General features: G+C 32.2%; 3 protein-coding genes across 4 annotated transcripts; 2 read left to right on the top strand and 1 right to left on the bottom strand.

Moving 5' to 3' along the window:
- The first annotated feature begins 1,605 nt into the window (after positions 1-1,605).
- On the top strand, positions 1,606-2,467 carry LOC123010531 (39S ribosomal protein L13, mitochondrial). Its single transcript, XM_044407495.1, has 4 exons — positions 1,606-1,744; positions 1,797-1,920; positions 1,974-2,128; positions 2,181-2,467. Exons 1-4 carry the CDS (start codon positions 1,721-1,723, stop codon positions 2,412-2,414), a joined length of 537 nt encoding a protein of 178 aa, XP_044263430.1. The 5' UTR covers positions 1,606-1,720; the 3' UTR covers positions 2,415-2,467.
- A 63-nt stretch (positions 2,468-2,530) lies between these two features.
- On the bottom strand, positions 2,531-7,296 carry LOC123010530 (leukotriene A-4 hydrolase). 2 transcript variants are annotated; one of them, XM_044407493.1, is made up of 9 exons: positions 7,029-7,296; positions 6,033-6,097; positions 5,867-5,982; positions 5,678-5,817; positions 5,518-5,629; positions 5,403-5,471; positions 4,784-5,353; positions 3,236-3,380; positions 2,531-3,187 (listed from the first exon to the last, which is right to left on the bottom strand). In XM_044407493.1, exons 2-9 carry the CDS (start codon positions 6,082-6,084, stop codon positions 2,565-2,567), a joined length of 1,827 nt encoding a protein of 608 aa, XP_044263428.1. In that variant the 5' UTR covers positions 6,085-6,097; positions 7,029-7,296; the 3' UTR covers positions 2,531-2,564. The 2 variants fall into 2 exon arrangements, with proteins under 2 accessions (XP_044263428.1, XP_044263429.1); XM_044407494.1 differs by lacking the exon at positions 7,029-7,296 and adding an exon at positions 6,468-6,541.
- A 1,412-nt stretch (positions 7,297-8,708) lies between these two features.
- Positions 8,709-10,627, top strand: LOC123011042 (guanine deaminase). Its single transcript, XM_044408303.1, has 7 exons — positions 8,709-8,908; positions 9,064-9,324; positions 9,384-9,710; positions 9,760-9,861; positions 9,908-10,073; positions 10,131-10,280; positions 10,328-10,627. The coding sequence occupies exons 1-7, from the start codon at positions 8,807-8,809 to the stop codon at positions 10,546-10,548; spliced, it is 1,329 nt and encodes a 442-aa protein (XP_044264238.1). The 5' UTR covers positions 8,709-8,806; the 3' UTR covers positions 10,549-10,627.
- Positions 10,628-10,948: the final 321 nt, after the last annotated feature.

The raw sequence follows: 10,948 nt of genomic DNA, 5'->3' as shown, positions 1-10,948 counted from the left end.
TTAATTTCTCGCAAAAATTATACATAGAAAATGGATAAATTCGATTTATAACTCTCGCGAAGTCTCAATATCTACAAAACTACCTACAAGATTACCCCAACCTAGATTTTCTATTGACTTTTTTTTTTGAACCTGCAGCTGAACATTCCTCCAATAATAATTGATCTGGCTGATTCTGATTCTTCATCAACTTGGTCAAGTTCAGATCATGATGAATCCAATAAAGAGAATTTCTTTTAGTTTTGCATTGTTCCACATTCAAGTTTTAGAAAAATCGGTTCTTTTCAGAACCATCAACTTATCACAAATAAAATAACGCTATCATCATAACAACAATGCAAATGGGACATTGAAACTTTTGCTGAAACCGTCGGGGTGAGAAGAAGTTGCTTCTGTGTCTGCCGGTGGTCCTTTTGAACCAATTTTCAATTCTCCGTGCTACAAATTTAAAACCTGAAAAACCAAAAACCGCAACGACGTATGTCGCCCAATACCATCTAAGATATTAAATCCATAYAAGACTTCTCTGAGTTCCGTTGGTCRACAAACTTTGTATAAAAGAAAACATAACCTTATTTTTTTGACACATACGTTCCCACTAGAAAATATAACTAGACAACGTTGCCGGTTGAATTTTTGAGTCTTATTGCCGGTTGGGTGTTTCTTTAATTTATGAACAGAGAATATATGAGTTTAGTTTAGTAACGCGGAAACCAAAAAAATATTTTCTGTAGTTACATGTGTAAAGACAAAAAAAAGAACAAGATAGGAAATGCACTATTGTCATATCAACAAGAAATTACTCCCTAGGATTTTGGGATATTCATCGTGAATAGGATGCCATTTCTGGTGACAAACAAAACATATCGTACAGTTGGAGACAAAATACTTGTACATACAACTTGTCAACTATGATTGACAGTAGCAAAATAATGTTAACAGTCCTAAAGCATACTTTACAATTTAATGTCACTCAAGTGACATTGACGACCAAAGTATTTTGTCTCCAACTGTAACTAGTATCAAAATTTAAGTTAAGTTACCTATCACCAGGTTGACAGAAAACGTCAACCGTCTACAACAAAGGGTAACCAACCCAAGGCATTCAAAATTACTTGTGAAAATTCTAGTTACCAAAAACATAAAAAACGTAATTTTAAGTTTAAATCCTCGGTGGTAATTTCTTGTTAACAAATCTGTAAAAGCCGTTTGCGTTTTTCGCGTTGCCATGTTTACTAATTATTACAATTCATTTAATGTTTTAGACGAATATTTAAAATTAATGAAATCCTATAATGTATAAGTATAAATAAAAATTAAGTAGGTATCTATATACACACATTTATTTGAATTTGTTTTAATTAACATGAATTTTATTTTTTTATTTCTTTAGTAAAATTTATTTTAATTTAATGTTGTATTATTTATTGATTTTTTGTTGTTTGGAGTTAACACATTTTTATGTTGTATTTATATTATATTACCTCAACAAAATAGACCTATGAAACAGTATCTTTTAATTTATTTAAGTAGTTTAGGGAATTCTAGGGAATTTGGAAGCAACAATCTAGAGACAAGCGCTTAATCTCATTTGGCATCACTGTTTAGACCGCACGCTATATATTTATTATTATGTAACAAAAGTAAGGTTATAGAAGCACAGAAAAGCTTAATGTAACTTGCTTAACCTCACTTTAACAACAAAAAAACAATTACAAGCATGTCTGTAGTAAAAAGAGTTCAGGTAAAATACAGTTGATCACAAAAATGCATAAAATTTATGTTTATGTTTACAGCAATGGGCCACTTTTGCAAGAATATGGCATTTGTATGATGCCGCTTGGCAGAACCCATTTCAATCTGCACATTTAATAAAAAAGTATTTAATGGGGTTATATAAACCAATTTATCATCCAATGAGTAATTAAAGAAAAAAGGTGTTTTCTTGAAATGATACATTACTTACGTTTCAGATGATTGTGGTGATCATGTAATTGTTATAAACACCAACGAAATCGCTATGCCTGAAGAAGAATGGAAAAAACGTGTTTACTTTCACCACACGGGCTATCCTGGTGGTGCATCTTGGACCTTAGCGTGGGAATTACACAGCAAGGACCCGAAATTAGTAAAAAATTATTTGACTTAGTTTAAATAGTATTTTAACATATTTGTTTAAGATTATCAAAAAAGCAATTTATAATAGTATGGATGGTAATTTGCAAAGGCGGCATACAATGGAAAGATTACATCTTTTTCCTGATGATAATGTACCAGCAGATTTGCTAAAGAACGTCTCTAATCAAATAAGACAAATCAGACCAATGCCAAAGAGACTAGACCATTATACTGCAGAAGAAATCAAGTCATTTCCAAAACTTATTAACTATCCAGACGATTACATTTTGAAATAATTTTTTGTCAACAACATAGATAATTATTGAATATAAAATAGTCACATATCTTATTTCAATGCTTAAAATCTTAAACATGCTATTTTTTAATAATATCGGGTAAAAGAAACACGTAATTTAAATATTGCGTAAAAATTTATTCAACACGTTTTAAGAAGTTAAATGCAAATCTTTAGAAACAGTATAAGCCACAACATGCATCATGGAATTTTTATTCAATTTGAAGTTTTCAATCGTCCTATTTCTCACATCTTCCCATGCATACAAATCCCTATACAGGGGACGCACAAATTTCATTCTTCCAACTTCATTAATCCATTTAAGAGTTGGTTCAACAATCTTCATCCAATGAGCTTTTAATCCAATTCTCAACCATCTGAATTTTATTTCAGAATTTTTCACTTTACTAAAATCAAACAACTTGTCAAGTTGTTCAAGTTTTGGAATAGACAAAGGTTTTCCACTCCATATTTCTTGCAAAAGGTAAATTATTTCATCCGCACCAAGATTCTTAATGTGAGTGGTTTCAATCGGACAGGCAACTTTTTCCTCCCAGTCTACAAACTGTTTCAGAATTTTGTTACAGTTGGTAGCAAGAGAAGTGTTATAGTTGGGAATCACTGGAGGCATTCCGGTACCATAAAGCCAAGTATCCCAATCAACTGATTTGATGTCTGCAAAATATTTTTCGAAAAATGATTTAAAATCGTTTGTATCAATCGATTTGTATTTGAATGTGTTGAAATACTCTCTAAGAAATGATTCAAATTGAGCTAAAATAATTATATAAGTTTTGGTTGAATAATTGTGGAAAGTATTACCAGGCCCGCCAACTACTTCTTCAAGATAACGCAAAAAAGTTTGACCTTTTTCATAGGGAACTACCGAAAATGCATCATCAGGGTGGACTCCTTTCAAATCAACAACCAATTTTGTCAAAGGGCTATTTTCGCCAAACAATTTGACCTAAAGATCGTAAAAATTATGCACTTTAGTCCAGTCAAATTAGACAAATCGGTGGAAAAAAATCCTAGAGTTGGAATTTTTTTTAAACGCTTTCTTTACACTTGGGTAGACATATATCAAAAGTCCCCGTAGGTGGGGGGCGAGCTCGAGGAGGGGGAGCGGGTTAAAGGTGTCTTTTTTTGTTTTTTTGCTTATATCTCGGAAATTATCACTCCTATAGGGTTTTATCTTCTTATCAAAATTGAAGCTTACAAAATTTCCTACAAAAATGGTGCTATTCATTTTTGTCGTAGGACTAAGCGTAGGCTTCAAAAGTTTGGAGTCTACATAAAATTGCATTAAAAATCCTTTGAAACACATTTCATTGGGATATGGTAAGTATTTATATGTGTAGAGCGTTCCTCAACTAAGCTGGTCTGCCTGAAAGGTGACTCGGGTGTAAACATTTAAACGGAGATATAAATAAAAATTTTGGATGAAAGAGAGAATCAATCTGTAAGGGGGTTAAATGTTTAAACAAAGATATAAACATAAAATTCTTTAGGGGTGTAAAGGAGCACTAAAATCAGATTTTTCGAAAATTATTAAATTTAGAAAATATGATTTTTAGAGAGTGTAGAAGTGCACTTTTCAAATTTATAAAGTAGAGTTTAAACGCTTAAAAACAAAATTAGAAACATGAAATTTCGAATTTTGAGAGTGCAGAAGTGCACTGAGACGACACTTTATGAAAATCAACATTTAATATTTATCCATAAACATAGCCCATGCGAAGAACGAGACTACTATAACTGAATTCTATACATAACATAGGTAATTATCTAGCTTTATAGATAATAAATAAATCATCTATTTATTAATATTGTAGTGAACAAGACTGTAAATCGGTTTTCAATGTTTACGTTGAAGACGAAGATGCAGCATATGAGGTCAACTCGGAAGACTTTATAGACTCTCTAATGAAGTGTTGCACCCAATAAATTCAATTTGCTTTCAGTTTTTTCAAATCACAAGATTAATTCTGTTTTAAATGCAGATAAAGCACATTTTTTTAAATGATGTTTTTTATCAGCCCTATAACTCGCTTACAGTTAGTCCTACAACAAAAATGCAAAGGACTATTTTTGTAGGAAATTTTATAGGCTTTAATTTTGATAAGGAGGCAAAAACCGTTAGGAGTAATAGTTTCCGAGATATAAGCAAAAAAACAAAAAAAGACACCTTTACCCCCTCCCCCTCCTCGAGCTCGCCCCCCACCTTCGGCGACTTTTGATATATGTCTACCCAAGAACAAAGAAAACGTTTTAAAAAAATTCCAACTCTCTAGGATTTTTTTCCACCGATCGCCCTATTTTTGTCTAATTTGACTGGGCTTATTTTATTTTTGGATAACAAAAAATTACCTCTTCTTTTAATTCACTCAGCCTGCAATAGGCATCAAAATCCTGATGCGCCGGTGACGTCAGCCTCGCTTTAATTTTCCGTTCAACGAAAACAGTAAACCCCTCATTCAACCAGAAATGTTCAAAATTGCGATTCGTGATTAAATTCCCTGTCCAGCTGTGTGCTATTTCATGTGCTACAACATTAGCCAAAGACCTGTCACCTGCTAGCAAAGTAGGAGTAACAAATGTCAAACAGGGATTTTCCATTCCTCCAAAAGCAAAACTCGGAGGAAGGACAAGTAAATCGTAAATGCCCCAAACATAGGGACCACAAATCTCCTCAGCTGTCTTAAGTTGGTGCTCAGTTTCCGCAAATTCGTAGGCACAATCTTCTATGATTTCTTTCTCGGCCCAAACGTGCGATCGGGGGCCGATTTTGCGCGATTCTAGAGCACCAACTGCTATGGCGATGAGGTATGCGGGCATAGGAACATCTTGGCTGAAATGGGAGCGTTTGAAGGGGCCGGAAATTTCAGTTTTGTTAGGTATGGCCGACATTAAAACAGTTAGATTTGAAGGGGCGGTAATCTGTTAAAAAACTTGTTTGATTTAGTCTAGTTTCAAGCCATAAACTTACTGTAGCTTTGTATTTTGTCTTAACTTCAGGAGTGTCCTGACATGGGAGGACAGACCTGGCATGAATTGCCTGAAAATAAATTTAGCAAAAATCTAAACCAAAAAATCAAATTTACCTGAAACTGGCTGAAAAGGTAGGGATGTTTTTTGCCGGCTGTTTGTTCAGGTGTCAACCATTGTAAACCACTTGCATTTGGGCTATTTTCATAAAAAATCGAAATTGTATAACTGAAAAAAACAATCCAGTATCGATATAAATTACTTTAAATTTATTACGAATCATTTCCTTGTTTGGGTAATTCGATTGAAAGTTTCGAACCAAACTCTTCTTGTGGTTCAGCTAATGAAAATTTCAGTTCTTGTTTAGTATTAGCATCAAGGATTTTAGATATTTTTATATCTTTTGCATCTAAAATCTGAACACAAAAATTTTACTAAAGACAAGGAACATTTCTGATGACATACCAGTTCAGTTGCGTTTTTCTTAATTTTAGTAACGTCTAGGTCCACATTGCCATGAAGAATTTTTTTTTCAAAATCAACGGTTAAATTAAGAAAAATATTTGTCACAGCAACATCCTCTGAAATGTAATAAATAATATTTGTTCCTCAAACTTCATTGGTTCATTACCTGGTCTAGAGTATGAACTGGGATCTCTTGGACTTAGGCCTTCTGCACCCATTTCCACTCCTGGCCTAAAAACGCAAACAGAAACAAATACAAAATAAATTGAATCGCATCAGTGTTTTATAATTAATTTTTCTCTTGTAAAACACAAAAAACTAAATGTCTTTTTGAAGGAATTATACCCTAGGGCAATATGTCTTTTCACAATTTAATTTGCCAGGAAACTTTACTTGTTTCCCAGTATACTGATGTGTATTCATAAGCTACTTCACTTGATATTTTCTCATATGATATTTAAAGGAGTGTTTATTTTTTGACATTGTCAAATTATTTGATTTATTTCAGGTGAAACATAAAACGTTTTATGAACCATGGCATTGATGTCTATGGCCACAAAGCCACGAAAACACTATTAACCCAGTAGCATATTTTATTTACCTTTAATAAATTTTCAATTCAACTTTGTTAACACAGTACTTTTTAAGAGCACGTTTGCAGGTCTACTATAAAACGACTAAACACTCCAAATTAGAAAGAATCATAGATTAGATTGTTGTTGAGTGGTTGGTGTTTTAATATAAGTATTTTTTAAACATTTTTATCTTACATGATAAACCTAACATCAGAGTCAATTAAACTTTGGTCGTGTTTTAATTGCTCTCAAAGACAGGTAAACAACTCGTTACAGAGAAAGTAATTACATAGATATAGGTATTGATTAACGAAATTGTTTGTTACCTTTTCTTATTTGTTACGAAAAAAAAAACACCTTGTAATCTTTAATTCTTCAACCTAACCTACATTTATAAAGGCCAATATTAAAGTGTAAATTCATTTAATCTTTCTTTGTAAAGAATCATGGAAAAATTACTCGAGTGGCAACTTTCAATAAAAGATTAGTTAAGTAGGTACTTAGTTATATAAAAAGGCCAATATGCATTACCGGAATTCTGTACCAGAAAAATGTGTCAAAAAATGAGAATGAGAACTCTGACTTACGTTATATTATTCTGATGTTATACCCTGTGGTTATTCGCCTCTCTAAACACTTTTGTAATCAGTGTTTTTGTGTTCGAATTTGCCACATACTCAGGTTATGTATGTATGGTCCAAGATTTATAGAATAAAAAGGTTGCCTCGGAACTTAGAGTGAGAGACTCTAAAGAGTTATATGGTGACGTCAGTGGAATGATACCAAAGAATTGATAGATAGAAGGAGAATTGGTGCCGCCATATTGGCAAGCTATGGGCAGTTGCAACTTGCAACTCGTAGTAAATTGCAGTCAACAATACACCTGTGCACCACAATAGAACTAAAAAAGGGGCGTTTTGGCACTAAATTTGTCACTGGAATCCAGTGTAACACAGAATTCTTTTTCTTTATATAGAAAGTTTAAATTTGTGACATATTTGACTCTAAAAAAATGCAAATGTAACATAGTTTTTTTTTTAAATAAAGATTTGAAATTAAATTTAGAACTAAGCTTTCAAAAAAAACGTCATTAAACAAATAAAACAATCACATTAAAACACAAAACTCTGTAAAATAGTGCTTCCTACAAATAAGCAATCAAGAGTTCATAAAAAAAGATATTTTGTCACACGATGTGCAATGTTATCACTAAATCATTTAATTCTGTTAAAAAGAAAATATTTAGAAAAAAAAATACTGTTACGTGTATCACAATTGTAATTATTAATAAAAAACAAAAAAATTATGTGTATAATGGGTAGGCAACTTTTAATTCAACAGAGAAAACATTGCCCACTTTTACTACCAGTTAAAATCTGCGCAGGTTGCAGACTGTCAGATTAAGGGGACCAACGTCCTGATTAAGCCAGGACATGTTTAGGTTTTTATTATCTTGTCCTGTTTTACATTTATGTCCTGATTTGTCTCGATTTAAGGACCAACACACCTAAGTGTGCAATTTTTTGAGATTTTCATTTGCAGCGAAAACAAAGTATCTTTCAAGTTAAATTCTTTTTTTTTATCGTCAATTTTGATTTTGAATTGTATGAAGTTGATCATCTTATGTCAGATTTCAGATTTGTTATTATTATTGTGTTGCATCTTGCATTATTTACCACATCTTCCTTTATAAATCTTGTGTGCTTCTAGCCTTATTATTAACTTTAGTACTCTATATCGCAAAAACTATACATCGCAGAGTATTTTAACCTGTTGCATTGTGTTCAGCGGGTAATTTTACGTCTAAAAAACTATATTTCAAGCGTTTTTCAACTCAAAAAATACGTAACTTGACCCAATAACGTTTTGTGTACTTTTTTGAGCCTTAAAGATCACTAAAAATGTAAAAAAAACATTACATGGATTAATTTTAAAGTTAAAATCTTTTTGGTCGATTTTTGGCACCCAGTCTATTTGGACTTCTTGGTGATAACCGTTTATGTTTGGTACCGTTGAAAAGAAAATTTAATTTTCTATTATATACAAAAAAGATCAATGTTCTACGATAAATAGTTATCGAGAAAATTTCTGAAAACAAATCAAAGAAAAAAATGAATAAAACTATAAATTAAAATATTGTATTATATAGTAGTATAGTATAAAGTATTAACAAAATAAATTTATATTTTTTTATCTATGTATACAGGGTGCGGTAATGGTAAACTAAGTTAATTTTAAACTAAACATCTGATTGTACTGATTACCCCCCTCTCAAAGTTTTCTAGTTGTTTATCGACTGCCATTATACTTATCCGTTTTTATAGTTCGCCTCAGTAATAGATATTAAAAAGGAGTATATTTTAGAATGGAAAGTCGAGTAATTGTGGGCCAAATTATCCACTGCATAAATCTTAACACCTTAGCAGTGATCGATAACGGTTTTGTTATCGTAGGACGTGACGGAAAGGTAATTTCTCGTACATTTTCAACCATTAACAGTTAACAAATCCTCTCCAAAATATTTTATTTTTATTTAGTTAAAAAACACATCTTTAGGTTAGGTACTATTTTCGTTTGTTATGCAACCAATAATACATTGCATCAATTTATTCTTATCCTCAGATTAAAGCAATTGGAAATGTCTCCGATTTGGAGTTAGTCAAAAAACAACTCAATCTTACTGGATATGAAACAACTACATTGAAAAAAACCCAATTACTTCTTCCCGGTTTCATAGACACTCATATTCACGCACCACAGTATCCTAATGCAGGATTAGGGTACGATAAGCCTCTACTTGAATGGCTAGACACCTACACTTACAAGTTAGAAAAACAGTACAAAGATTTGGAACTTAGCAAAAAAGTTTATGATGCTGTTGTGGTAAGATGATTTTTTTTCTCTTTTCTATGATAGGTATAAAAATGTAATGATTTGTGCAGAGAAAAACTTTAGACTACGGTACCACTACTGCATGTTATTTTGCTTCATTATATGATGATAGCTCTTTGATTTTGGCTAATTCTGTGACCAAGTATGGACAAAGAGCTTTTGTTGGAAAAGTGAATATGACTAAACTTGCACCTTCGGATTATATTGAAACAGCACAAGAATCGATTGACAACACTTTGAAATTTATTAAAAATGTTAGGGCTATTGGTAACCCTTTAGTTCAACCGATTATTACTCCAAGATTTGCATTAAGTGTCGATATGGACCTCATGAAAAAATTAAGTGACATTGCAAAGGAATACAATCTTAACATTCAAGTAAGTTAAAACTACTGCATAGTTGGAAAGCTATAAAAATAATTTTTAGTCACATATTTCTGAAAATAAAGACGAGGTAAAAATGGTACACGAATCGTATAAGGATTCATACGCCAGTGTTTATCATACTGCTAAGCTTTTAACAACAAAGGTAATTACAATAAATACGAGAAAACGCATTAAAATTGGAAAATCAGACAGTTTTAGCTCACGGTATTTATTTGAGTGAAGATGAAATGAAACTACTTAATAAAACCGGGACTTCAATTTCCCATTGTCCTGAATCAAATGTTTACTTAGGATCGGGAATTTGCAATGTTAGAAAATTATGGGAGCTTGGGATTAACGTTGCTTTGGGAACTGGTAATTATTTCAACCCGAATATTAATCTACATATTAAAGAGAAACATGTTATTTAAGACGTATCTGGAGGAGCATCACCTTCAATTATAAATGCCATGAGATCTGCTATTAGTGCGTCTACAAATCTTTCATTTATGAAATCGGAATACAATAAAAAACTCACTTATGTTGATGCTTTTTATATGGCAACATTAGGTGGAGCTAAAGGTGAGTAGACTTCTATTACAATAACGCAATTAATATGTTTATTACAGCTTTGGCTTTAGATAGCGAAATCGGTAATTTTGAAGTTACGAAAAGTTTTGATGCGATTATCGTTGATTTAAACGTCGAACATGCTTCAGCGGATTTATTATCTAAATGTACTCCACAAGAATTATTACAAAAGTTGGTGTTTTTGGGCGACGACAGAAATGTCATAAAAGTCTTTGTTAATGGAAAAATTGTTAAAGAAACTAAAGATAGTGCTCAATGAACCCTGTATTATAAGATGCTTTGTACATATGATTTGTTGAACCTAACATTTATAACACAATATAGAATTCTGCACAGTTGCTGCATGTTTGAAAGTATGACAAAAGGTGGCACCACCACTATTAAATTTCATGGCCTACTTCATCTGTCTTCCGCTGCGCTCCATACGGCCGTAACATAACGAGCCAAAAGTCAATTCTCTTAACCTCAAAAATATCGTCGAAATCGTCCGGTAAGTAGTGCCATCTACTTGGTTAACTGAAAACTTTTTAATTCATATTTTGACAGTTCTAAATTAGAAATTACCTGCACCTCATTCAAAATTCCTTCTTTTTAAATTAATTTGTTACTGAAACGTTTGTCGAAGACTGAAACGACAAATTTGGTCGGCCAAATGCGTG

This window comes from Tribolium madens, unplaced genomic scaffold (assembly GCF_015345945.1).
Source record: "Tribolium madens isolate multiple individuals breed KSU strain unplaced genomic scaffold, Tmad_KSU_1.1 Scaffold_91;HRSCAF=231;Tcas5.2_LG7, whole genome shotgun sequence".
NCBI lineage: Eukaryota > Metazoa > Arthropoda > Insecta > Coleoptera > Tenebrionidae > Tribolium > Tribolium madens.
This window is presented reverse-complemented; position numbering and strand designations above follow the sequence as displayed.